The 27,338-nt window shown below is 38.8% G+C and overlaps 1 protein-coding gene across 2 annotated transcripts in view; it reads right to left on the bottom strand.

The window, feature by feature from the left end:
• cntn3a.1 (contactin 3a, tandem duplicate 1) overlaps positions 1–27,338 on the bottom strand; it is an 84,965-nt gene that overhangs the window by 53,104 nt on the left and 4,523 nt on the right. For both annotated transcript variants that reach the window (XM_077542326.1, XM_077542336.1), the window contains exons 2-4: positions 17,246–17,389; positions 8,269–8,401; positions 2,604–2,779 (exon numbers count right to left, since the gene is read on the bottom strand). In XM_077542326.1, the coding sequence (XP_077398452.1) occupies positions 2,604–2,779; positions 8,269–8,401; positions 17,246–17,300 (364 nt within the window). In that variant the 5' untranslated portion in view covers positions 17,301–17,389. The remainder of the gene's footprint in view (positions 1–2,603; positions 2,780–8,268; positions 8,402–17,245; positions 17,390–27,338) is intronic.

The following is a 27,338-nucleotide window of genomic DNA, read 5'->3' on the forward strand; positions in this document are numbered from 1 at the left end:
CACACAAGCACCGTCTTTACTTATGTATGTTTGAAATGTTTAACAGCTACCTGGTAAACTGCAGTCAACCAATCAAGCTATCCTTCTCTTTACATAATGTATTGAACTGTTCCCTGACTACTTTTGTTTTCGTCTCAAACTAACAACACTGCAGGGTTTGCTACATTTACAGTACTGTTTTCTTCTTTGAATCTTGGGCAAAAAATGCAAGCCTTTCACTTTTATTCGATTTCAAGAAACACTGGCTCCCTACTACAGTATTCAAAAGAGGCCTGATTTTAAGGCAGAATCATTGACTAATGAGTACACAGCTGATGTCGTTGAGGTCAGAAAGAAGAAGCAACACATATCTTAAACAGGTAGATAGTTGGTAAAACGGGAAGAATGCAAAGCAAGAGTAATTACCGGACTCAATTTGATAGAAGGAATCACGGACAGCTAGATACAAGGGAGTCACATCCTGCTTTGCTTTCATATATACAGTCATTTAACCCTTCATTAAACACGGCGTTACACCCTTGTGGATTTACACGCAGCTCACTAACTGGGCTGTGCATTTCTCCTTACCAGGACAGTGACCCAATGCAGCATGTCTGTATTGCAGACACTGCAAATTGTTGATGTCATTTCGCAAAACCACTTCCATTTAGCACCAAAATAACCTAGGCAGATTAGGAAATGCAATCTGCTAGATAATCACCAAGATTATTCAATCCAGCGCTCGTAACAGTGAAATAGAGCCTCTATTTAAAAAATTAAGTCATTGTCATCCGGATCAAGAATCTTTATATTTGCCAGGGTTCAAGGCTGTACCAGATGGTAAGAGGAACTGTTATAACATCCATCTGGCAGAGGATTACAAATGTTCTTAATTCATACATATAAACTGCACATCCATGGGATTGCATCTGCAGTGATATCACTGGCTGAGGCAAATCTAAGACATTGATAGTGTCAGCAGGGAGTCACATAACACAAAAGAGTTGTTAAAGAGGATGTAGTGTTGTTTTTAGAAATCATTTCCCTCTTGCGTTCTCAAGAAACAGCCTTGATTATATTATCAGATACAAACGAAGATCCAAGCCCTGGCTTCATTGTGGGGGAGCTTTGTCTTTGTCTAACACAACACGTACTGTAGCCGAGGGAGATGTCAGCCTCGAGGTGTTTGAAAAAGCATATTGCCCTACTCGGACTCACAGTCTGTTACAAATGACCCAGGACTGACTCTCATAACAGGCTGCTGCACTATGAGTTATTTCCTTGGCCAGAGACATGCTCAATCACACAACACACTTAATTAAGTTAAACCAGGACCAATAAATATGATGTATGACATATCAGCACTGAAACTTGTCCCCATCTGTCGACAAAAGCAGTGAGTCCCAGGTCTGGCCCAGGAGATGGATGACAGCTATCGCAATGAAATGCAGTTTAGGTCATGTCTGAAGATTGACAGGAAGTATGAATATGATAGACAACCTGATAGGACACCAGCCCACCAATCTGTACTATAGACTGGAGACGAAGACACACCAAACCTAGCCAAGATTGGTACATGCGGTGCCCCCTATGCACCCTGAGATCATCTGTGCATCTTACTCTATATAACAAACAGACAGACAGACGGTCATCAGCAATCTGTGTAGCTGTGCCATCTATTAATCGATAGGAGGGCTGTCATTGGATATGGACACCAATCAAGAGTGCAGGACCTAAGATCACCTTGCCATCAGTGATCCCTCAGACTCAGACTCTTGCAAAATGTGATGGATGAGGCCTATAAAGCCACATCTATATGGTGTCTGTCAAGGTCCCATCACACAATCTCACAGACATCATCAATTGTATCTCAAGTTAGAAACAGCCGACAGAGTGAAACACTCAAGCGAAGCATAAGAGCGCTAACGTGAATTATATAAACAAGAAAAGCTGATTTGTGTTTTCTCGTTATTAACTCAATTGAGAATGTTGTTATTGTGGGAAGATCACATCTGACATTTCCTAGAGAATCCCGTTGGGTCATTATATTTTCAGCAAAATGCTACATCTGTTCCAATGAAACTTTTACTCAGGCAAACAACAGACTGAACTAAAAATACCTCAAGTTCAATTCAGTAGACCCAAACTTTAAATACATGAAATTAGGATAAAAAACAACATAAATACACTTGTAAAAAATAACTCTTAGTTTTTTTGTTTTTTTTGTCATCTTGGCTTATCAATGTTTGTTTAAAGAAGGACAAGAAAATATCTGTACTAATAATACTATAATTGAGGGTTACTTGCAACCTCTTTTCTCAATTCAAGAATTTGATCAAATATATATTTGTCATCTTAACCCCCTTTTATCCTCAACTTGTGGCAAAAATACCAGCAGAAAATGTTATTTCCAGTGTCTCTTCTAGCCGAGTTCTTCTCAAGGACATAGCTCAAAAGGCTTGAAGCTGGGACATTTTCTAGTCTGAATCTATGTATCCCATTATGAATTTTTTGGATTATTTTCTTTTAAATTCTCAAGTGGTTATTTTGCTTTTCTCTTAATAACAGCCAGATTCAATTGGTCCCTAAATAATAAAAAGATCAGTTTCCCCATATAAACTTACAGGCAATGTGAAGACTGGCCTCTCTGCTGACGATGGTGCCAAATGAGTTTGATGCCAGACACTGAAATATGCCAGCATCGTCTGTCTTACTCAGATGGGTAATGTGCAAGTTTCCTCCCGTGAGGGAATATCGTGAACCCGGTGTCGGCACGATGAAAGAGTCATTTAGCCTCCACCTGTGAAAATAAGACAAAGAGCGAAAAGGGCAAGTGAGTCGAAGTTAAAGAATGAAGAAGCGCTGCAACTGGAATTCTCCCAATATCTGAATTGCTTCCCAATATACACTCTGAAAGATATTTTAGCTTCTACAACTTCTGAATGTATATCAAACTTCGATCGAACTGGGTAACAATTGATGGAGATATCATTTTGTGATAATTTCTTTGCCTATGCTCTCATCAAAATTCCATGTCCGAGAACATCCTTGGAATGTGACGTATAATTACAAAAATGCATCTTTTTGAATTACACATTTTTGAAGCAAAAAAAAATTACAAATATAAAAGCAAATATACAAATATGAAAGCAGAAATACAACACGTGAAGTTGAGATAGAAACCCATTTCATTTGTTCAGGAATCAAAAACTGTAAATGGGAAGTTGCACAAACCATACCAACCAAAAAACTGTGGCATTGAAAACGTCTCCATGGCAGAAATAATAGCACATTTTCGAGTCTGATGCAGGCTTCAAACCAAAATGCATTAGCCTGAAATGACCAACAAAACAGCTTACTAAAGATTGTTCTCCCTTATTCAGGCTTTTAGCGAAAGACCTTCCTTCAAAATGAAAAGCTCTAACCTCGTCTGACATTTCATGTTCTTTTATGTGCACATGTCCTTCTACCATCCCACAAACCTGACAGCATAAATGTGAGCATGTGTGTATGTGTGTGTGTGTGTGTGTGTGTGTGTGTGTGTGTGTGTGTGTGCGTGTTTGTGATGGGCTTCTTTAAGTGGGAACGTTAATGTGAACTGATTGTTTTTAATGGTCAAAAAAAAACTTACTGTTGTGTTTAACTCAATGCAACATGTGATTAAAAAGGATTCCACCACAAGGTTGGGGTTCTTCTCATTGTGAAACATCATGTAATTCAATCGTTTGTATGTTTTGCAAAACATTTATTCATGACTTTTTTATTTATTTATTACATTTTCAAAGAGTAAAATCACGGTGGAATATAATCTTTTATTCTGAATTACAAAAATGAGAAGATAAGAACGAGGGAATAAAATTAAGCCAATAAGCCTCAACACAACGCCACAATTACTGCTGTCTTGATTAACTCTCAAAAACACGGGCTACTATTTTTGACTCTCCCTCTATTTTCCAATTGCAATGGTTTTTGAAAAGAGCTGTGGGCAGCACTGAAAAAGGGCAAGAATAAAGTGGCACATGCAGCAGACCAGTGCTCAACGTCAGATTAGATGATTAGATTTAGTGATTTGGTATTGCAGCTGGAGCACATCCACCTAAGGCAAATCATCGGGTGGTTGTGACGACTTGAGGCTCTATACAGTGGCTAATATAAAAAGTCTACGGACACATGTTCAAATGCCAGGTTTTTGTGATATACAAAAAAGTGACCAAAATAAATCACTATTCCACTATTAAAGTGACCAGTAACCTGTACAACTCAATTAAAAATGATATTTTTACGTGAGTAAAGTCAAAAGAAGTACAAATAAACAACTGACATAATCTGGTTGCACAAGTCTGTATACCCTCTTTTAACTGGGGCTGTGGCTCTATTCAGAGAATCAATCGAGCACATTCAAATGTATGTTAAATGGAAGTTAGCGCACACCTGCCACCATTGAAAATACATCCGATTAACACCAAATCAACTTCAGCTGTTCTAGAAAGCCTTTCCTGATTTTTTGTGTTAACACTAACTGGAATTTGGGCTAATCCTAAATTTATTTTCTTTGACAAAGGACAAACAGGATTCTGCCACCACCATGCTTCACTGTACGATCCTTTTGGAATAATTCCCCAAAAGCTCAACCTTGCTTTCATCGGAACATAAAACATTTTCCCACGTTTGTTTGGGAGATTTCAAGTTTGTGTGTTTTTTTTTCTTTGTCTGATAAGACTTCTGTCTTGCCACCCTACCTCACAGTAGACACATAAAGAAGATGGGAGATTGTTGTCACACTCTTTCATCAATTTTGGAGGGATGTGCAGTTCTTGGTAATGTTACTGTTGTGCCCTATTTCTTCTACTTTATTAGGATTCACTTTGCTGTGTTCCATGGTATATGTCATGCCTTGGAAATTATTCATACCCTTTTGCTGACTGATACCTTTGAATAAAGAGATCAGTCTGATTCTGTCGCAGCTCTCTGCTCACCGGGGCTTGTGCTGTAAGATGTGAAGACAAAAATGCAAGGAACCTTTAAAAAAAAAACTGTCTTTTTTAAAGTGTGGTTTAGACTTTTTATATCCACTTTAGCTGTATTCGTTGGGTACGTTTAGACAAATTAATTTGTCCTTAGTGCCCCTAAAAATAGACCTACGTTTGCCTTCCTTCTGGCAATCCACAGTGGAACCAAAACTCCAACCCTCACGACAGTGACTTTTAATAAGCAAAAAGCTGCCACAGTCATGATAGCAATTAGTTTTGTTCATTTAACCCTTAACGACAACCTGAATATCCATAAAAGTCATATCCATGAAAGGGAAGCATTACCGCATAGCAGCTTGTGAGCAATCTAAATAGAGTATATCAACTGCCACCTGGCACATGCTGTAATTAAAGCTCAATTTAATGTGACGGTAGAGCTGGACATGCTCTTTTGGATGAAGAAATAGTTCTCGTTTTATCGAAGATAAGCTTGAGTTAGACTGTCCACACAGAAATAGTAAATAAATTGTTCAATGTGTACTCAATTTGATAAATATAATGCAATTCTATACAATTGTTGCAATTAAATATAAAAACCAGGATGTGGAAGCTGTAACACTAGTCAAATAAGCTGTTGTTAAGAGGTATAATTTCAACCTATTACACATTAAAAGCTTGGCTATTTGCATGAATTACAATGTGCAGAGCACCAAATGCTATATGGTCCCAAAAGATGTATTGTGGGCTTGACACAAATCAAAACATATTTTGGTTTGTTTTCATTTCTAGAGAGAGAGAGAGGTACTGGGCGTTGATCGATGCTGAGACACAAGACTCAAAAATGCTGAGACACAAGACCACAAGGCGAAAATGAATAACAGTCAAAACTCAGATGTTTGGTTCGCCACAGCATTCTTGACATGTAATTTTTTTCTATGTGAAAAAATTACACTAACATTTCTCTTCCCAACAGTCAAGGTTTGATTTAAGATTTACTTGGTCTTTTCAGGGAGACGACGGTATGTTCAGGATAATACATCAGATCAATGTCCAGTTGTCAATGAAAGTGTTACAATTGATTTTGGGTGCTAGTACAAGCTCTAATTTTAAACCTAACTCGTAATTTTGAAGTATGAAGTTGTTTGTTGTCATTTTTTTTATCAAGTGTAAATGTATGTATGAGTGTACTCAACTGTATGTTCTGAACTCTGGCCTGTGCCACAAGCAAACTCTGGTGCTGTTCAGATTAATTCCATGGATATATTCAATTCATGTTGGATGAGCCAAACACAAAAAGGTCTGAACCTTGTAACACATCTGTATAAGTGTAATTAATTAATTAATACAACATTACGGCATTACAATTAATTTAGTTGTTGTAATTAGTGGGAGCTTGGTCTGTGCTTCTCTCTTTTCAACGAGCCTTGAAAAAAATGGCTTGTTTTTTATGGCCGACATCATTCTTGAAGTGGAATCACTACTCACAGTTGTCAATGATAGTTTTCTGTAAATTTCTATTACAATTAGACTTTACGCCGATCTGGTCAGCTTTATCGTGATCGGCTTATTTTTGGCATTTTATGCAAGATCGGAACGGTGATCGCCTGTAATGTCATAATTTGCCCAATCGATCAATGACGTCTTTGAACAGATCCGCGAAATAGGACATTACTGTAAAGCAAAAACAACCTCGTTCACTCTGAAGTTGTTCTGAGATAGCGTATATGGGCACCCGAAAACTAATCTACTTTTAGTGTCCTTGCGTGCCGTGGGAGCGGATGCGCAGAGGCTTTGTGCTGAGAAACGGAAGTTCCACCTTTGCGCCCTCGTCCATCCTATCACAAAGTAATAGCCTTTGTGTGTTTTTTTTATTATTATTATTTTTTGTTTTGTTTTATTCATTTTCTCCTTTCGGACACATACATCCGAAAGAAGGGCTGACGGCTAGAAGCCATAGCTTATTAGTAACCCGTCCCCATCGATTCTTACTAAACTTTATTTAATTTTGACATCTCTTTAATATCTTTCAGCCTAAGTAACGTTCGCTTCCGTGCCGGCCCCGTACATTCAGCCAATCACAGATGCAACGAGCAGGAAGACGTGTTGTATGAACGAACACGTGAATACAGAGGCGAAGATATCAGATAACGATCATATTGAACGTTGAGTTGAGCTATTCTTACGATTATTGGGAAATGAAATTAAATGCAGGTGATTTCTGCCGGAGCCAAAAGGCTTTTTCACACAGCATCCTGTGCAGAGTGTGAACAAAAACAGCCAGCTTCGGCCGCAGCAACAGAATCTGAAGCTACATACTGTAGCTGGTAAGTTAAGCGCATGGACGGGTTGAAACAAGATAGCAATAGTATGCAGCATTAGTTTTAGCAAAACCGGAATGACTGCCGATGTTTATGCATTTTTCCCCATTAATGTCTGAGAAAGAGATGTAAACTTGTAAACATTAGATGTTATATTTATTGATTATCAGGGTTTTTATAATAATTTTTCAAGTTTACTTTTTCCCCCCAATGCACTTCAATGGGTGTCAATTAGACGTTGAATTGCTCTATGGTAGGGGTTAGACTGCAGATTAAATACACAAGTTAAATATAGTGTGTTTATACCAATATACTATACTGTATATACTAAATATATTGGAGATTATGAGGGCTGATTGACCGCAAAAATGAACGCATAAAGCCTTTTTTTTTTTTTCAAATAACCACTAAATAAGTTATTTAAATAGACATATTGTGCCATCTTATGATTGGAAATCTTTTTTTTTTTTACTTGCTGATTGGCGATCATGATTAAAAAATGATTGTGTAAAGCCTAATTACAATATTATATTACCAGTAGTATGTGACACTTATGTGAACGGTAACTGCATCTGAATTTCAAGTGCATTATGATGTTTCACCTCCCCGGGTGCAGACTTACTACAGCCTCTGAAGTGCAAAAGAGAACAAGTGCTAAACTCGTTGGGAGAATATGCACAAGGACAGATTTCACAGGGTGCGTCTACATTTCATTGTTTGCTCCACCCAAAGTGCGTATCTGGCAGGAAGGTAGGAGTAAATAACTGACTTAAGCCAAAAGGGGAATATGTACAGCAAGAATAGCGTGCAATGTGTGCCTCATATGGCCCTGAGTGCCTTTTAAAAGGTTACTAGATACTAGTGGTCTCTCGTAACCAACCCTAATTTCATATTTTTGTTCCGCAGCAGGTCTTATACATATAACCCTTTAGTCTACAGCACAAGTCCTTTCAGAGAGGTTGCTACCACCCATAACACTAAACGATGCCTGTAGGCTTTACCTGTAGGAGTGCGGGGGATGGCCTTGGGCCTCACAGCTAAACACCACCGCTCTCTGATTCTCTCCAGGCTGAAGGGGAAACACCACGCTGCCAGGTTGTTTGGTGAATACAGGCCTAAGCAAAAGTCTGTTACCTATGTGGAGACACAACAAAAATATATCAGTAGTAGTACTGATGCATCGAGTAAGCCTGAAAAAAATAGTTGTGCAAGCAAGCAGGTAGAGCAGAAGGAAACAAATGGAAACTAATGCTGTAGAAAAAAGGCAAAGTCATGCAGAATTCTATTTTTTTCCGTAACATAAGTTGACAGTATTTTTATGAAGATGCATCTTTTAGAATTGAATTAACTATTTAAAACTACCATCAGGATAGGTTGGGCGATTTTTTCCCCCATTGTTTAATAGTCTTCTTAGAACAGTAGAAGCTTTACTGCTGCAAACATATTTTGACATTCTCACTTCCCATACTTTTTCAGGTCACAGCAGTGTGCACTGTCTAAGTCACAACATCAAGTACAATATTTTTGAAGAAATGTTGATAAAATCCAGGAACAAAAGAAAAAACAAACAAAAGCAGTGTCATTTTGTTTGTGAAATTCCCTTCCTACTTAATTAGACAGGTGCAACAGTGAATACAATAGTCAGCAAGGCTCATGGTAATTGCATTGCAACAATAGATGCTTGGGATAATTGTAAAGGGAATTCATTAGACTTTTTGCATTTGCATTTACAGAAATTTTACAGAAAAGTGAACGCTGTGTAGGTAAGACAACTTATTTGTAAGAAAAGCAGGTTTCCCTGAAGTCTCTGGAGCACTGAGAGTACAAGATTTATCCACAAAAATAACTCTGAGAAGGTGGAGATGTTTGACAAGGGGCCTTGTGTGCTGATTGTTCACCTCCACAAGGAAAAGCCTCTCAGAAAGTTGCACTGGCTAAAACACTGCTCACTGTGGTCTGTTTTAGATTATGCAAATCTGCAGAGTACCACAAGAGAGGACATTTTAACAAGAAGATTTGAAATAATAGTGTAAAATACTGTAGAGATCAGTATGTTTTTAATTAATCTTCAGTCCATAATATTACACAAACAAGATTGTTTACTTGTGTGGGTTATCTCTGGGTGCTCTTGCTTCCTCCCACACTCCAAAAATCTTCATATTAGATGAACTGAACTCTCTAAATTACCCATATGTATGAATATTTGTTTATTTGAGCCCTGCGATTGGCTGGCGACTTACGTATCCCGCTTCTTGCTCAAAGTCAGAGAAGATAAGCTCCAGCTCACCCATGACCAAAATGCGGAAATGATGGATACAAGTTTAAATTGTTTCCTCCTTAAAGCAATCAATAAAATGAATGTGAAAGCAAAGTGCACTGCATTTAACTCTTTGACTGCCAGACGTTTTCAAAAACGGGTTGTCCCCAGTGCCAGCCGATTTTAAGCATTTTGACTGATCTTTCAAGGTCCATAGAAAATTATGTGTTTGGACTATGGAAACACACATATTACCAAATGAAAGATTGGACTCTCATCTTTCGTCAGAAAAAAAGTTTGTTTCTACCTTATTCCATTTTTGAGTAATCAACAATAGAAAATGGTTAGTTTCACCTCTGTTTTGAAACAAACGTCTTTTAACGTCTTTGGCACTCCTCCGTAGGATTTTACTAAACGTTATTTAACGTTTTTGGCAGTCAAAGAGTTAATATAGTCACTTTAGTTGATACATAATGCACTTTAGTTATTTTGTCACACCACTACGCACCTATGAAGACAGTTCTGAAATGATGTATTGTATCTGTTGGAAGATCATTCCAATTTTTGGCATAAGGTTAAATAAGAGTTAGAATAATAAGAAGGAATCGAATACTGGGGCTGCAGTTGAAGGCTCTGTTCACACTGATGCAAACAACCTGAAACTCTCCGTTTCCCTCTCGGGATGCGATAAGGAGATTCTGAAAAGCTGCAGGCTTGCCTACCTGTATTCAAACTTTAAATATCTAGCTGCTGCAGTGCTACGGTGGATCAGTCTGGAATCAACAGGCCAAAGACTTTTTTTTTGCCCTAGAGAATTTAATTTTGGCAGCCAGGTACATTGTGGGAATACATCTGACAAGTAACCAGAGTTGACAGATTGTCACCTATTTGAAGATCTAAGTCGGGTGCGGCCAGAATCTCATGGCTAGACCAACTATGAGCACCTTTGGGCAGAGAAAGCAAAATGATGAAAAATCACTCTATCTGGCTTGTGCACTGATCCAAAATCCTGACAGAAAGTTCCCCGTACACTACAGCAGGAGCCAGATGGAGGTCATTATGAAAGAGTCTTTAAAGAAAATAGGTCGCCTCCACTCTTATATGTCACCTGCTGCCAGATTGTGATAATATGGAGTCATTCTATAAGGTTTCTCAAACAACGAAAAACTCGGCTTGCTATAGAAGGCGGAAGGAAGGAAGGGAGGCAAGCTGTTTGGGGGTCTGAAATAAAAAGTAATCTCAAATTCAATACTAGCTGACAGCAAATGAATACCTCCAGCTTACCTCAGCATGAATAAACAGGCACATGGGGAGTCAGCTGTGGGGGAGTTATCGGCCGTTTGAGAGGTCCCAAATCCATTCGTTTCAGCGCAAGGTTTTATGCATCAAATAACAAAATAAAAAAAACTATCTTACTTTTAAGCATCTCTCCCCTCTGTCCAGACCGATAACGGACACCTTTGGGATCACTCATTGAGGGACAAATATTATTTCAAGGATTAGGTTGTTTCAGGCGATAGACTGTAGGTTCAAGTATATCTAATCAAAATATTTGAAATATTTGAGGCACCTTTTTTTCTCAAATGTGTCATGCTGATAACATTAGTACTATACTATACTGTATATATATATCACCAAACGATTCCCGAGCGCGCTCACCGCTCCCTCGGGGGATGGGTCAAATGCGGAGAATGAATTTCGCCCCACTTGGTGGGTGTGACAATCAGTGAATCCTAATCTTAATCTTAATATAAAGCAAGGGGGAAAATAACACACATAATAAGACAATGCCAAAGAGTGAAAATGTTGTCTTATGACTTTCGCCACCATTGTCTGTAAAAATGGAAATCGGACCAATATTCTCAGGCAATATCCAAGCATGACATATTATGTTTGTCATGATCAGTAATTGCTGGTTTCGTATTTGGTTTTGCTTCATGTTATGTCTCTTCTTGTGGCTCATGTCTTTCTCGTTATGGTTTTATGTCCACCTGTTCCCTTGTGTCATCCAATCATCTCCCCTAGCCACTTGTGTCTTGTCCAGGTGTCTCTCATTGTCCTGGCAGTTTGCTTGCATTGAGGCCCCGTCCAGACGGTAGCAAATAAACAAACAAATTTCGTACACACAGAAGCATTTCAAGACTTGTGTGTGTCCAAAAGAAGACGCTGAGGACGTTTAACAGCTGTAATGTATATGCCAAGTCTGGAGTGGCGCTGTAGCGCAGCCACAGGGAGTTAACAGAAAGAGTAAAAGAAGAATTAGCGAAGAAGACGAACACTTTTTTTCTAACTTTATTGCAATCTACAGAACAAACATGGCTTTGCATGTATCGAAACAACGTGAAAAAGGTAAACACAGGAGAAGTGACAACACCTTGTTGAACGTGGGAATAAAGAAGCAAAATATTTTGTTGCAAAAGCATAAGCAAGCTAAGGAGGCTGCGCAAAACGACTACGACACGGCTATCCGCCATCGTTGTTGACAGACTGACGGTTGGCGCATAAGTCATCAATCTGCGACAATGCGTCGTCATCGAGCTGCAGCCATTATGTCATCACTGGAGGAATATCCTGCATATGGTGTCCAGACGGACGCGTACGGGGCGCGTTTTGAAATCTTTCCACTCTGGAGACCGGTTTCAAAATTGATCGGTTTCAAGCTCCGAAACCGCGCCATCGTGTGGGCGAATGGCCTGAACTGTAGGAAACTTGGGAGGATACATTGAAACTGGCTTTAGTTTTAGTTTAATTCCAGGTTTCTGTTCAGTTCTTGTTGGATAATTTTTCTTTGCTTTCGCTCATTGTACTGGTTGTCTTCTAGTCCTGTCTATGTAAGTGAGTGTTTTTTTATTATTATTTTCACTTTGAGTGGTTCTGATAGTTTCAACAGCCTATTTTTCTTCTTATGTTTTGTTCATTAAACGTTTTTGTGAGCACACGTGTCTTACCGGACTGCTTTCTGCATTTGGGTCCACAACCCCCCGCATACCCCGTGACAATGTTGGCGTAAATCAAAAGTACTACATACAAAATGCAATAATATCAAATTATGAAGGGTGTCCAAATAGCAGAGTCATTGGGGGAAAATATCATTGATTAGGTTTAACTCCGTATGCGGGACTAGAAAATTAAAGCTATTTCTTGGTTGTTATTTCCATTGACCGTGTTTTTAAGACAGAGAAACATGCTGCTTCAGCAAGGACCATTTGTCATCGAATTAAAGCAATATACCTTGCTTGTATTCCCTTAACAATGGTGAGAAAGTTATTAGCTGACAGATACAGGCTACTAGGTGTTACTTTAATAGAAACATCAATCAAAGAGTTACAACTTTTTTTTAATCCACAGTCATTAATTTTGGAACTTTGGTTAGATTTGGACGATTTTCTGCGCTACAAATTTGTCACATTGATTTAGCACAAATAAACTGAAATCTACAGCCAATGCCCCTGTTTGTGAGACAAATTAGGAATTTCCTGTATATGTAAATCACATTGGACAGTTGCATCACAAGACAAGTTTAGTAAAAAATAACATACGCAAGCATCATTTTCGTCCGTGTAACCCACAGCATTCTAGTAAATCCACATGCACTTTCAAAAGAACAATGGCGGTGGTAAATTTGAAAAGTCACTCCCAATGTATTCAGGATGACCTGCTATGCTTACAGCTTTCCAGTAGCTTAACCACAGACAACACCAATGATAACTTAAAGGTCCCATAGTATGAAAATGCACTTTAGTGGGCTTTTCTATCAATAATATGAATCCAACCAGGTATGAAAAAAGTCAGTCCGCGACGTCTTTAGCTTTCTCCAACTTTCTCAAATGTGTGCTTCAAACAGGCAGATTAAACTTCCGTGATTTAGTGACGTCAAAAAGACACGGAAGTGCACTCGACCCTGCCCCCTCGAGTTAGTGGCACCACCTCTGGTAAAAGTTTGTCACGCCCACTGAAATTCGAGAAGCTGGCTGCTCCTTTCTTTTTCTCCCCTTGCTCGCAAATGCTCCGTGGAGAGGGGCAACAATGATCAGGAAAAAATGGTTGCTTCCTTCGTCTTTGAGAAGACAGCGGATTAATTTTATTTTTGAAGGATGTGTACCGATATCATTTCTCAAAGGACTGTTTTGTTAGTGAAAGCCTGTTCAGAGCTGGATTTGCAACATGTTTAAACATAATGTATCGGTCCCAACAGTGTGACACGACTGCAAACGGGAAAGATGTAAGTTTAACATTTTTGATTTAGCCTTCCTTCCTATCCTTTCTAATAAGAGATGTGCACCTTCTACCATATTACTGGTGTATTTTTAGTGCCTAAAGTGGGAGCTACATTTGTCGTGTGGAGATTGTTTGGTTACGAGAGGTCAGATATGTTAAAGCAGACGGTGGTTGGATAATATGAAGCGTTTGCGTATTGTGTTGTCAAGATACAATCGGCGGTGGTTAATTTGCCGTGACTGGCAACTTGCCACCTAGTTGACATGACTTTATGATGCTAACCGGCTGCTAAGTGTCGACGAGACGAGACGGCTTGAATGTTGCGACCGCGCAGTGCCCCAAATGTGCACATTAGTGTTATTCATAACCGCTTGTAAATGTCTACAAGCATTCACGGCAAATCGGAGACATTCACAGCAAAATCACGTTCGTGGGAGATTTGCCGGTTACGGCAAAATAACCCTTGCTATAACGTTGGCTCAATAGAACACTGGCATGAACACAGAAGTTTAGAACATTCCGACATGCCCTCCCACTAAATAAAAAATGGATGCATCATATAAAAGAAAAAAAATGGTTGTTAATGTTCCCTCTTGTGATCAAGGACATTTTTTCAAATGTCCATCCCTAGTTGGTAAAGTAGGCTCCACCTCTTTTTTTTCCTGTGTATTTACAGCAACTGAGAGATGAGATATCATTGTGATTTCACAAAGTAAGAAATACAATACAATGAAACTGACATTGCCGTTTTCCTCAAAATTGTGATATATCTGCAGCAATTTTCATTTGATGACTGGAAGGGCTAAGCTGAGCACATGTTAGCCCTCACTGTACGGGTCAAAATGTATCTTCTAACTTACTTCAACATCACCTCTGACATACACAAACACACATCTAGCAAGCACCCTTGGGGGGAAAGAATGGGCAGGGATCTGGTTAACTCCAGATGAACTTTCTATGGGAAACGACTTCCTCCTGGCTCAACTGCACGCCCACATAGCTGGCTGCCTGGTGGATAACCTCCCTCAAAGTAGATACCTCACATTATGACACTGTGCTTTCTCTACCCAGTATTGTGCTCATGCATCCTAAAGTACTATCCACATCTTTCTTAGAACACCAAGGCTTTGAGGGTCTTAATATATTCTGCTATCAGTAGGCTTCCGCCATGGCCAACTTTCCAACTCTCTTCTCTCATATACTGTTAGCAACACAACCACATCAATCATAATCACAGGACTTTTGTCATTAGTAAGAAGAGAATAATTTTTTCCCCTTTGAAAATTTCCTCAAAGAAGAATCCACATATTTTCATACCTGACCACCATAAGCAGCTGTACTTTTAAATAACTTTTTGAAAATTTAATGTTGATGTAAGCAAATTAAATATGTGAATTTGTTTATTGCAGTGACCTAAATATTTTTGCGTAATTCAATCTTAATCTGTCATTACAAAAAAGGGCAGAGCTATTGATCGTATATTTAGTTAATATTTGCAAACAACAGCCCATTTTGGAAATAAAAATGCTTTCAAAAGAGGTTATTTGCCTTTAGCATAGTCCTCCTCAAATAGCGGAGCAGGCCCCACTGGGGGGCGGCTTCGTGTGATGCCAGGGATGGGCAGGTGTGACACCAAGGAACATGTTTTGTTTTATTTCCTACTAGAATAAAGTGTAATTGCACATCCATTACAGTAGGTGGCAGTGGCACTCTCATTGTCAGTGTACAAGGATTATTAGCGTCTCTGCAAGTTTTTTTAATAGAGAAATTATAGTATTTATAGTCACGTCGGAGAGTTGGGGGATGGGGTTGGGTTGCGGACTTTTTTTTCTTATTGGAGGTTCGCAACAAAATTTAAATTAGTTAAGGATAAACTACAATAAATCCAGAGGAATAATATAATTCCAAATATCTGGTAGTAAAACACATTTTCAAGCAATGTACAATGTTTTTTGTGTACATTGTAATGCTGCATAAAGTGCAATGTTATTTACTGTACTTACATGCTCCTGGCTCAAGCAGTGCCGTACTGTAAATGCTAATTTGTGGAAGACGCCATACCCCTCCGTTGACACAGTTACATTAACATTAATTCGTTGATCACGATATAAGTGTATTGAAAAATACTCACACATTACAGTTGAACAACCGTCTTAGGTCAACTTTTACTTGTTTGCAGGTTTATTAATGCCATAAGACATGTTATTGTTTTACCTAAATGTGACTTTGTGACGATGGTGATTGTTGGAGCGTGGGATAAAACCAAACAATCATCTGAGCTAGCATGACAAAGACAGGAACCTCCTTGAATTCCACTCCATGTATCCATCCGGAGTTGTTAGTTTGCACAATATAAGCTTATTGCAAGCGTTGCACTGAGGCGATTTATGATTTATTTGTTGTACGTCGCACGCATACCTCTTGGTCGGTTCAAATGAATTCTTCTTCAGGTGGGCACTTGGCAGACAAGCACTCGGTAAATCAGCTCGGCTCCCAAAAAACTTTTGATTTTTTTTAACCGAACATTTTATCAAATGCATTCTATTGATATTGATTCTTTCTCTGTATATACATACATACATAGCCTACATACTGATATTGAATTATCGACCCGCCCTAATTTGCACTTAATTTGTAAGACTGCTTTTCATGTATACGAAGCAGCACTGCCATGAATAGGCCCATTCAAACTGTTCATTCCGTTTCAAATCTCTTAAATCTTGACTGTGTCCATATTTTTGGATTTAACTAAATGCCCAAGGATCTATAATATAGAGATGCAAATTTATGGTGCTGATCCTAATCCTTTACTGACTCACTGTTCCTTTAAAGTCATTTAGCGATCATCTGATGTGTATTGGATTTACAGATAAACTGTGCTAATTGCCAAGATGGCGAAAGTAGGTGTGCATATGCAGCACAAAGAGACAAAGTGATGGAGTAAGACACACAGATGCTAATTATTTTACAGCCCAGCTGCTATGGGAGAACGAGTAATCTGGAACAAGACAACATGAAAGATTAGTCATTCTTTAATATACCATGCTCATGCTGCAAAGCCCTAATTTATCTTGCTCTCATCCTCAAACTCCGACATTAGGAGAACTCACATTTGACCCTGAACATTTTGTAAGAGACGCAAATTAGGCCTCTCATTAAAAGCAAGATCAGTGAAAGGATTTCTGTACTACTAGCCATGCAATCTCAATTAGGGCAATGATTGAAGTGCCCTTTAAAATGAATAGCCACATGTTCAACTGCAAGAAAGGGAAGATGTTTTTTGAAAGAGGGAAATCTGATTAGTTTGCCATCAATGCTTGAAGATACTAGTGAAAAGACATTCACGTCATCCTCAAAATAGAGAGATTACTAAAAAGGTGCCAGGTGCTATAAAACCTAGTTTCCTCTTATGCATATGCTTAGCTGTCACCAATCTATAAATAACCATTTATAGTCAATATTCTAACAATACAAAATATAAATTGATCATTCAGGAGGCTTACCTGCCAGACAGCCCAGCAATGACAGCAGCAGAGCCAGTTTCCACAGCAACTCCATTTTAATGGTCTCAGGTCAATGCAAGCTTAAATCCAATCCTAAATGTATGAAATTCTTTCTTGGTCCTTTCGAGCACTTACACGTGTCCCCTGTTTAAGAGAAGAAAAGGAGAAGGAGACATTGGAAGTTATTCAAAATATGGAAGGGCCTTCGACTACATTTCCTTAATTGCCTCTGACGAAGATTAATGAGCAATTAAGCATTAATGTGAATTAAGTTACTACACACTAGTTTTTAGTTTTAATTGCCTCGCGTGAGTATACTCTAAATAAATAGTATTTCTACAAAGTATTTGGGATGGGTATAATCATTCACTAAGTGACCATAAAGAACCAAACGATTGCATGAATTTTATTGTCGATGTAATTAAGGCACAATGTGAATTACTTTTTGTGTTGCATACATTGTTGCTGTATTTCAGTCTCATCAAGGGGCGTGTTAAACCAACATCAGGAAGTTCGTAAGAAGTCCCATACGGCTGGTCCATTCCAGGCCGAAATGGTCGAACATCGACCAAGAGCAAGGTCCACACACTCTGGCCACGCACAAGGCAGGGGCTGCAAGCGGAAGAGCACACGGTTGTCCGGCTACGCTTGACCAGGACAACTATGCCAATGAAAATTATTAGGGGCACGGCGGCCTCAAATTCCCAGGACAAATTTGCCCAGATCCCGGATACAAGCGGGCGAAATGAGTTTCCCCTGCTGGGTGTCCGGGCTCTCCCTTAGAGATAGGGTGAGAAGCTCGTACATCCGGGAGGGACTCGGAGTAGAGCTGCTGCTCCTCCGCGTTGAGAGGGGCCAATTGAGGTGGCTCGGGCATATGGTTCGGATGCCTCCTGGACGACTACATGGAGATGTGTTCCGGGCATGTCCCACTGGCCCCGGGGACGACCCAGGACACGCTGGAGAGACTATGTCTCTCGGCTGGCCTGGGAACGCCTTGGGATCCCGCTGTAGGAGATGGTTGAAGTGGCTGGAGAGAGGGAAGTCTGGGCTTCCCTGCTGAAGCTGCTGCCCCCGCTACCTGACCCGGATAAGCGGCAGAAGATGGATGGATGGATGGATGGATGGATACCTCTCTGGTCTCAACTGGTTTGTGGTCTGAAGACATTTGTGATGTGAACTTACATCCCAGCAGACATCCTCTATGGCACATCTCTGATTAGTATATATCTAATATCAATAGCACATCCTATGGATATTACACAAAGATAAACTAATTAATCATTAATTTTTCAAATTCTAAATAAAATAGGTTAATAACAACTGATTGGTACTGTGTTCCAGTAATTGAGTTGTGCCTACTTAGACTAATGCTTAAATCTTTAAAGACCAAATAAGATGCTCAAAAAAGGACTTTATTGTGTAAAACTATCTGACATTTCAAGCCCAAAAATCTGACAAATAGTAGTTTAACACACAATTAAAGGGGGGGGGGGGGGGATTAAAAACCAAAGCAAAACAAGAAGACTACAAAGCCAGAATCAAGGCTCAAGCGTGCTTAACGTTGCATAGAGGGATCATGTCTTCAAAATAAAAATCCAACTGATTTTAAGCCTGTACTGAAACTTGCTGAGACAAAAGGGAGACTGGTTGTCAAGACATGTAATGAAGCACTGGAACGTCTCCTCAAATTTGTCCAAGCTGCAGATTACATCGCTGCTACAATCGCTGACAGCACAAAACTATTCCCAGTTCCTTGGTCACATTTTCTTGGGGACTAATCTTTGATGCAACCCACATTAGCGTAAAAAAAATAATAAAATAAAAAGTTGCCATGATAATCAGACATTTCCTGCTGTCGCGGATAAGTTTTTTTTTTTTTTTTTTTTTTTGGCGCTCGCACCCCAAACACATTGACAGCTCCAATATGATCATTTCTGATAAAACAGCAGATTAAATATTTGTGTGTGGCAGGGTGATAAAATGAGAAAAGATTAAATGAAATTAGAAAATTAGCTAAACGGACTCTCCCTGCTACATTGAAGTGAGTGATGGCACAGACTTCTTTGACTGCACACAATCAGTGTAATAACGAGAGAGGTAAAAACAAATAAAAAATATTCGGTAAAGTCTATCAAGGAGCAAGCAGTGAAAAAATGAGGCATCTGAAATATTACACTTTCAGAGTTATCTTTGAAAAGCAGAATCCAGCATACTGATTTAAGTGTGAATACGTCCGCTGCATTCCTGACACATTCACATATAATACATTCCCTCCATTCCGAGTCTACAAAACTATTAAAAGGCAACACGTTTACCCCATAAATCTCATTATGGAGATTAGCTTTAGAGTGTCATCTTTGCTCCAACATCTCCTGCAGTTATTGCAATGCCAATGTAATGAGTAAATGTTAGCTTTAAATAATAAAACAAAGAGACTTCAAATCACCTTTTTATGCTCTTGGATATTTTCGCAGTGCTTCTCCTTCGAGGGGGAATAATTGCAAGAGCTTCACTGAATACATATTCCATATATTGTAATAAAGAGAGAAGGACTTGAAATTCAACAAAAATTGGCACTGCAACCTCCTCCATTCTCTATTCAACTTGTCCTCTTTAGGGCTGTAGAAGAGCTGGATCTAACCCGAGCGGCTAGAGGCAGGGTAAACTTTATGCATACTGAAGAAACAAGATTAGAGAGATACAAAGTGCAAAATAACATAATCTAACCTAAATGAATCAAAAATTACTATTAGTAATTTGTCCAAGACCGTTAACAGAACAGCAAAGGGTGGATATTATCAAATTGATACTCTAGTTTTTAATAATTCAGCCACAGGGCCATCTTAGTACCGGGGCTTGGTACACAACTGTATTTAAAACGTTGACAAATATTTGAAAAATAATCTGCCAAATGTGTGTGGCGCACTGCGAGTATACCCCAGGGCTCCACTGTTTTACATAAAAAAAAATTGTGTTGGTTGATCATTCAGCTTTGAAGGCACTATGAGCAAATTCTTGGAAACTAGTGAGTGAGTGTCCCATTGAAAAATCATCACCTCATCACCTCATCTTTAACTGCAACCTTTTGATCTCCATTACTTAGCAGGCTGGCAGACATGAGGCATTCGTTAGTTAGTGGATAAAAGACACCTTTTGATCCAAAGATGTTTACTACGCGGCAGATAGCAGGTCAGGTACTGCAGTGTCCACAGCAGTTGCTTAACATCATCTTCAGTGATTTACCCTTATGACTTGGTAGTGACAAGAGTAATGACTTCATTTAAACTGAAATTGATTATGTGAGTGTGTGCGCGGGTGCGTGTGTGCGTGTTGCATGAGATGCAAGTTAATGAAAAAAATCGACATTTAAACTTTACTTCTCAAGTTTCACTGGCTTTCTTGTCTCTGAGAAACACCAATGATTTTACAATGAAATATGATTCCTGCTGTGTGATAGCTCAGTAAATGTCAGCGACAAACATTTTCTGACCCAATTGGGGCCTCCTCTACTCATTAATCCACTCACCATTCTACGAAATGATGTGAATGACAAATTAAAAGTGTTCATTAAATAAAAAGTATTAATTTGGTCATGGTTTGCAAAGGTTGTAGAATAATTAATCTTTTTTATTTATGTCATTCATTAACCTCATAGAAATACATTTATTATTATTATTTTGCTGTTCATACTTTATGAATAGAAGGCCATAGAACCATACATGGAGCCAAAACCAAGAAGTTTTGCAGTATACTATAGTATATAAAGTGGTCCTGACTGCTCAGTACAATATAGCTAAAGTGACATTTCATCAATCAGAAAATAAGAAGTCAGCTAATCTGTATTTATGTCTATGTTTTGGTCAGCCAAGTATTTTCTGAAGAAATTCACTTCCCAGGACCATGTAGTAATCTCCCTCGTTCATCACCACATTCACATCACCAGAGTTATTGTATATATATATATATATATATATATATATATGTGAAGTATTAAATTAAAATGCTGTGGGGTTTTTGTTAACACTAGTATGACATTAAGAAGGTTTAAAGTGTGATGTACAAGTCTGCATGATGAAAGCCTCTGTCTCCAATTACACTTCTGTTACATCACTGATAGGTGAGTGATTGCATATTTTTTTTGCTGATAGTCGTATTATACAACAGTTCTTTTTACACTTGAATGCCAGTTATGAATGTTGACATGCTGTTTGATAGTGAGAAAACCTGAGAAAAATATCAACTCTCAAGTCGGAAGTCACCCAGATTATAAATTTAAGGTTCAACTGTGTGGAAGGTTTGCTTTATTTTCCACAACCACAACTGTTGGGGTGTGCTTGGTGAAATAGCATCCATCTATTCATCCATCCAGCCAGCCAGCCAGCCAGCCAGCCAGCAAACCATTCTCTGTATCACTTATCCACAGTAGGACATGGAAATAGCAATTGAAGTTTTAATTTGTGGTATTTCTTTTCATTTACTTGATTCTGTGGATAACACACAATGTTCTTCTTTGTCTGGTATTTCTTCTTCATCCTTTTTTTGTCTACTCCTTTCACATAGTGTCACCTAGTGTTCAGAATGAGCCACCGCATAACCAAAATATCTTGAGTTACAGACTTCATTATAGTGAAATATTTGGCACGACCATTAGAAAAACAGCAGTTGGATTTTAAAATGTCAAATCTAAAACCAGTGTTTATTGGGCTAAAGCATATATTTTAAATTGAAAAATCTCACAAAACAATGTAACGAAAGAAAGAAAGAATGAAGCAAAGAAAGAAGCAAAGAAAGAAAATTTAAAAGTGGATACATGGGTTAATTGTGTAATATCTGCCATCTGAAAAAGATTGGTATTCTACTCTACTAAAAAGTAGACGGATTTAAGTATGTGGACTTTTTCTGTACCCTGGCCCAATAAAATAGGGTACTGGTGTATCCTTAATACCTAATAATGTGATATATTGCAAAATTGATATTTTGTCCCACCCCTGAGGGGAGGCGACGATGTAAAAGTATTTTATTTGACTTTGGAATAAATTCTTTCCTGTTGATGAAAACCCTCCAATATCCAGAGGAATAGAAGCACTCGGGAGTTTGAGAATTGTCACAGGTACCCCTCTTTTCATTCTCTCATCTAACGGCAACAGCTGGAGCTGACAAACTGCAAATTGTCGTTTAGTCAGACAGCGATGCCGGTTGAATTGACCCTCTCGACTACAACTGATCACTCGGCTGCTTTTGGTTTTTCAGGGCTCAAAAGTGTGTTAATAGAAAGGTGCTTCTCGTCCAGATGAAGATAAAATCCCCACTGAAATGCCGGGCCGTTGCACAGACGCACACTCTCGAGTCTCTCGGTCTAGCGCACACCCTCAAGCACTGAATCATGAATGAGACCAGACACCCACTCGCTGCAGAAACGAGACAAGACTAGTAAAAATGGCATAAGATGCTGCATCTTTTATCACCTGAGCTGTGACTTCACTTGATCTGCAGACACCCGCTTGATCAGTGTTTTCCTCCATCCCACAGTTCTGAGTGCCTGCGGGTTATTTAAAATTCATTTTCTGCCCCTGCTCCCATTGAGAAAGCTAGTAATCGTGAAATTCCCCTTCCTGACCCCACACACATGAATCAAAGCGCGACAGCATCAGCTCTGTGACGGACTGATCCAGATAGCGCCATCCTATCAGACTGTGTCTCAGTTGTGAGGTGCTGTTAAACTAAAGTCCAAAAATGACAGCACTTGAGCTTCATTTGTCTTTTAGTATTTGAGATCACCTCACAAGACAGCCAGGCAATGATATGCATATACTTTCACTTAGATATACTGCACCTTCACGATTTGTCAAATCTTATAGCAGATCTGTATCATAATCTGAAACTATAGTCTCTGAAAAGGAAATTTATGTTTCCACAGCAGGACATAACAGACATGGAACTCAATGAAAACATCAACATTGTGCAGAGTAGACAGTTGAAGAAGAATTACAGATTATCACAAACACCCATTGCATCAGACCAAAATATATGTTTGGCCACCCACCTGCTTTCAGTCAACCTTGTTTATTTTTCTTTCTAAGAAAATGATGGATCAATTAATAACATACTAGTAAAGAGACGTGACTTCTCGTCATTTAGGCTGCCGCGACTGCCCTTCAATGCTTTAGCAGATTCTCAAAAGAACATCATACACACAGCTGAGTGAGGCATAGTGCTTTGGGGTTTGATTTTCTTCAGTGTGCCAAATCATAACTTCTATGATATTACCGGAGTGATTGTGTTGTGATAAAAATTCCAAGCATCGCAAAATTGACACTGTAGGGACGTGATGACATATTACACATCATCTTGTCCCTTCGGACGTACATGTGTTGTTCTCTACTGCATAACAACAATGAAGGAGAGCGAGAGCTACACTGACTGCATAGTCGACTTCATCCTCAAATGAGAATTTAGTGCCTGAAAGGGGTGCTATCTCTCTGATATACAGGCAGATATACAGCAAAATACAAACATTTGCCAATCGCGCAGTAAAACTGTTACCGCTAAAGGTGGAGACACAAGGAAAGATGACCGATAATGACCGATTTGGATGCTGCATTGCGGGCGATCCGGGGAGGACCATCACCTTGAAGTTGCAGCCATGGAAATAGCTGCTCCGACCAACCGGGCTGGATTTGGATGAGGACCTACTTCCCTGACGTCTTGCTGTGCTTCAATTTCTTCAATGGACTTTTGCACAATTTTATTTAATAATGTTTAGTATCACAAACTATGTACATTTTTGCCCATTCGGCATCCATTGCAGCCTAATCATCCTGGAAAGGGGATTACCACATTTGCGGTCCCTTCTCAAGGTTTCTCATTTTTTGCCTGTTGGGGTTTTTGAAATTTTCCTTGCCCTCTTGTGGTTTGATTGGATTTCGTTGATATTTGTCAACTACGGGCATGTGAATTTTTCAACATCATACTGTTTTGCGATACAAAAATTGGCTGCTACCTTAACACCGATGGAGCTTGCATGCAACATGCGACATGCGACATGCAACCATATTTCTATTAGCTTAACATTTTTTCCACATTTATGTTAACAAGAGTATGAAAATATATGTCATTATACATTTGATTGTACATTTGGAACAGATATCAAATTTGCGATTAATCGTGAGTTAACGATTGAAGTCAAGTGATTAATTACGATTAAAAATGTTAATTGCCTGGCACCCTAAACACCAGATTTAAGTGTAGTTTGGCTAAATTAAATGTCTAACACTGACACTAGTGTAGAGTACTTTCAACACTACCGAGTGTTAGATTTTTAACACTATAAAGTGTTGGAGTATGACTTTTTAAATGTCAAAAAAGTAACACTTTGAAAAGTGTCAGATTTACACTCATTTGTGTGGACACATATAAACCCTTTTCTCGTGTGAGATTTAACACCCTCAGTGTTAATCTGACACTGGTGATTTTGCTGTGTACTACGATGACATTGAAAACCTGGTTGAAGTTAATCAAAAAGTCCATTTGTGTTTATGAAATTATTGAGTTGATTTAAAAAAACACTTTCCTGACAATATTTGTTAGGAAGGGCATTAATATTTAGTCAAATGCCCCTAGTGAGAGCACTCACAACACAACACACACACGCAACATTTGACATTGTTTATATTACACCCTGAAACGATCTGTGTTTCCTGTGACGTTTCTTTGAATTTGAATTGTTCTAGTTATAGGTTTTTGTTTGTTTGTTTGTTTGTTTAAGGTTTTTAAATTACTTGTGTGTGTTGGATGGTTGGGTGCACAACTAAATCTGTCAGGGTTAAATTTCCAGTGTTTGATGAAATCTAGTGTAAACAGTGTTATTCTGACACTGTTAGGATAAAAAGTTACTCTGTCAGAGTAAATTTCCTCAATTGTTGGAGCGGAAGCTAAGTGTCGGCATTTCAATAGCGATACATTCAGTTGTTGTTACTGGGGCAGTGTGACTCAGTGGTAGAATGGTTGTCTCCAGACCCTGAGAGCGTGGGTTCAATCCCATGCCAGTGTAACTATGTCAAAGTGTCCTTGAGCAACATACTGAACCCCAAAGTTGTTCCTGATGCCGTGTCATCAGCAGTCAAACGCGCTCTGAGGGCCTTCTGCAGGACAAAAAAAAAAAGTTATATAAATGAAGTACCTTTTACCAGAGTGAAGTGTTAGTTTGAGTTAAATTGTTAACACTGACACTAGTGTAGAGTACTTTCAACACTACTGAGTGTTTACCATTGTAGAATTTTAACACTATACAGTGTTGAAGTAACACATTTTAAATGTAAAAAAAAAGTAACACTTTGAAAAGTGTAGGATTTACGCTCATTGTTTTGGACACATATAAAGACTTTTGTAGTGTTAGATTTAACACTACTCAGTGTTAATCTAACACTAGTACTTTTGCTGTGTGGGGAGGTTCACTTTCTATTGTATCTGTATAAACAAAAGAAAACAAATGTGCTCTGTTTTGATTGCCACTGTCAGAGTGGCATTAATATTTTTGTAAAGACTGAAATTTAAATCCAGCTCAGCACCTCATAGGATTGTGTTGGTATACCTAATATTGTGGCCAGTGAGATTATGCTCAAAACTTGTTTGAAGTGATATTTTTACACGCCAACTAATTTCTGCTCTTCACAAACAGCTCACGGTGGGAGCCAATTGAGGAAAATCCAACATATCCGCTCGCCAAGACTGAGCCTCAAAGAGCGGTGCAAAACAAAGAGACTAATAGTGTTTTAATGTAAGCCCACAAGCCGCTGGTGTGACACATCACATGCCAGCTTCCTCATTTCTCCAGACAGGGGCGCTCTGCGAGAGCACTTGTCCCAATCTCCCCTATGACAAGCACAATGGCATATGTTGAAAGGTTCTCCCTGCTTGCATCTGCATGTCCAGATTTAAACATAATGAACCGTGGCTTAATATGAAATGTAAAAATTGATGTACCATTATAAAGCCAGGTAATTCCATTTGTCTGCACCCTTTATTTGACCTTGAAAACGATTACAGGTAGGCTTCTAAAAAGAATGTCTTTGTTAATATGCAACTAATCGATATCACAAGTGACTTGATAGTTATTTTATTGGGACAACCTTCATGGGTTTGTTGCATCTTTTTCAATTTAATAATTAATATGCCTGCGGGATTTCATAATTGCCTTATAAATAGTCAAAAAAAATGGCACTGTTTAACAGTTTTATCTCTTCCAAATCATGACATTTTAGCAATTTGTTTGGAGCCAGGCTCCTTAAAATAATAATTTTGATTGAAGATTGCCACTTAAATATGGTAGCAGGACACATGTAGTAATGATTGAGAGAATATTTTATTTTTGATAGGCAACATGCATTCAACTGCTACTGCTAACAAATCCATTTTCTCAGACTGCTGTTTCAAAGTGCTGCGCTGCTAAAGCAACAATATTTTGTTGTACAATAGTCAAAATATGGAAAATGCAATGTGCTTGTTAGTGAGCCGAGTGCTGCCTGCCATCATCCCTCTATAATCCATTTCAGGAATTTTTTTTTTTTTGACAGTTCAAAGTTCAGTTTGAAATGTTGCAGAGGAGAAATGTAGCAAGAGGGAGCAGGCACAGTGAGCTTTTAGATGAAAAGCTGCAGGAGACAGGCTGCAACTTCAACGTCTCAGCAAGGGAAGCAGCGCCTTTCACTGAGTCCTGCTGACACACTCACAGGAGCCATGTGCAGCATCAGATCAGACCTCACTTTCTCACCAAATACTGGAAAAGGGGCCAATTACTGTCTGTTCCTATTCAAATGAAAATATGTTTCTTTGATGTGACTCTAGAATTGTGGAAGTGTTTTCCATTTCCATTTCCATTCGAAGAAAATTGTATTGTAAATTTCAAGGCAGGAAATATGCTGATATTTTCCCAACATGCATTCAAATGTTTTTGCATGTGCCTTGTTAGAAGAGAGGCAAAATGAGCAAGACCTTTCCATCCATGTACTTTCAGTACCTTGGAAGGAACTTAAAGGTTCCTGTGGCTCATTGCTTCTACCTTTACAAGGCAAATAGAAACATTTCAATGCAG

This window comes from Vanacampus margaritifer, chromosome 1 (assembly GCF_051991255.1).
Source record: "Vanacampus margaritifer isolate UIUO_Vmar chromosome 1, RoL_Vmar_1.0, whole genome shotgun sequence".
Taxonomy (NCBI): Eukaryota; Metazoa; Chordata; class Actinopteri; order Syngnathiformes; family Syngnathidae; genus Vanacampus; species Vanacampus margaritifer.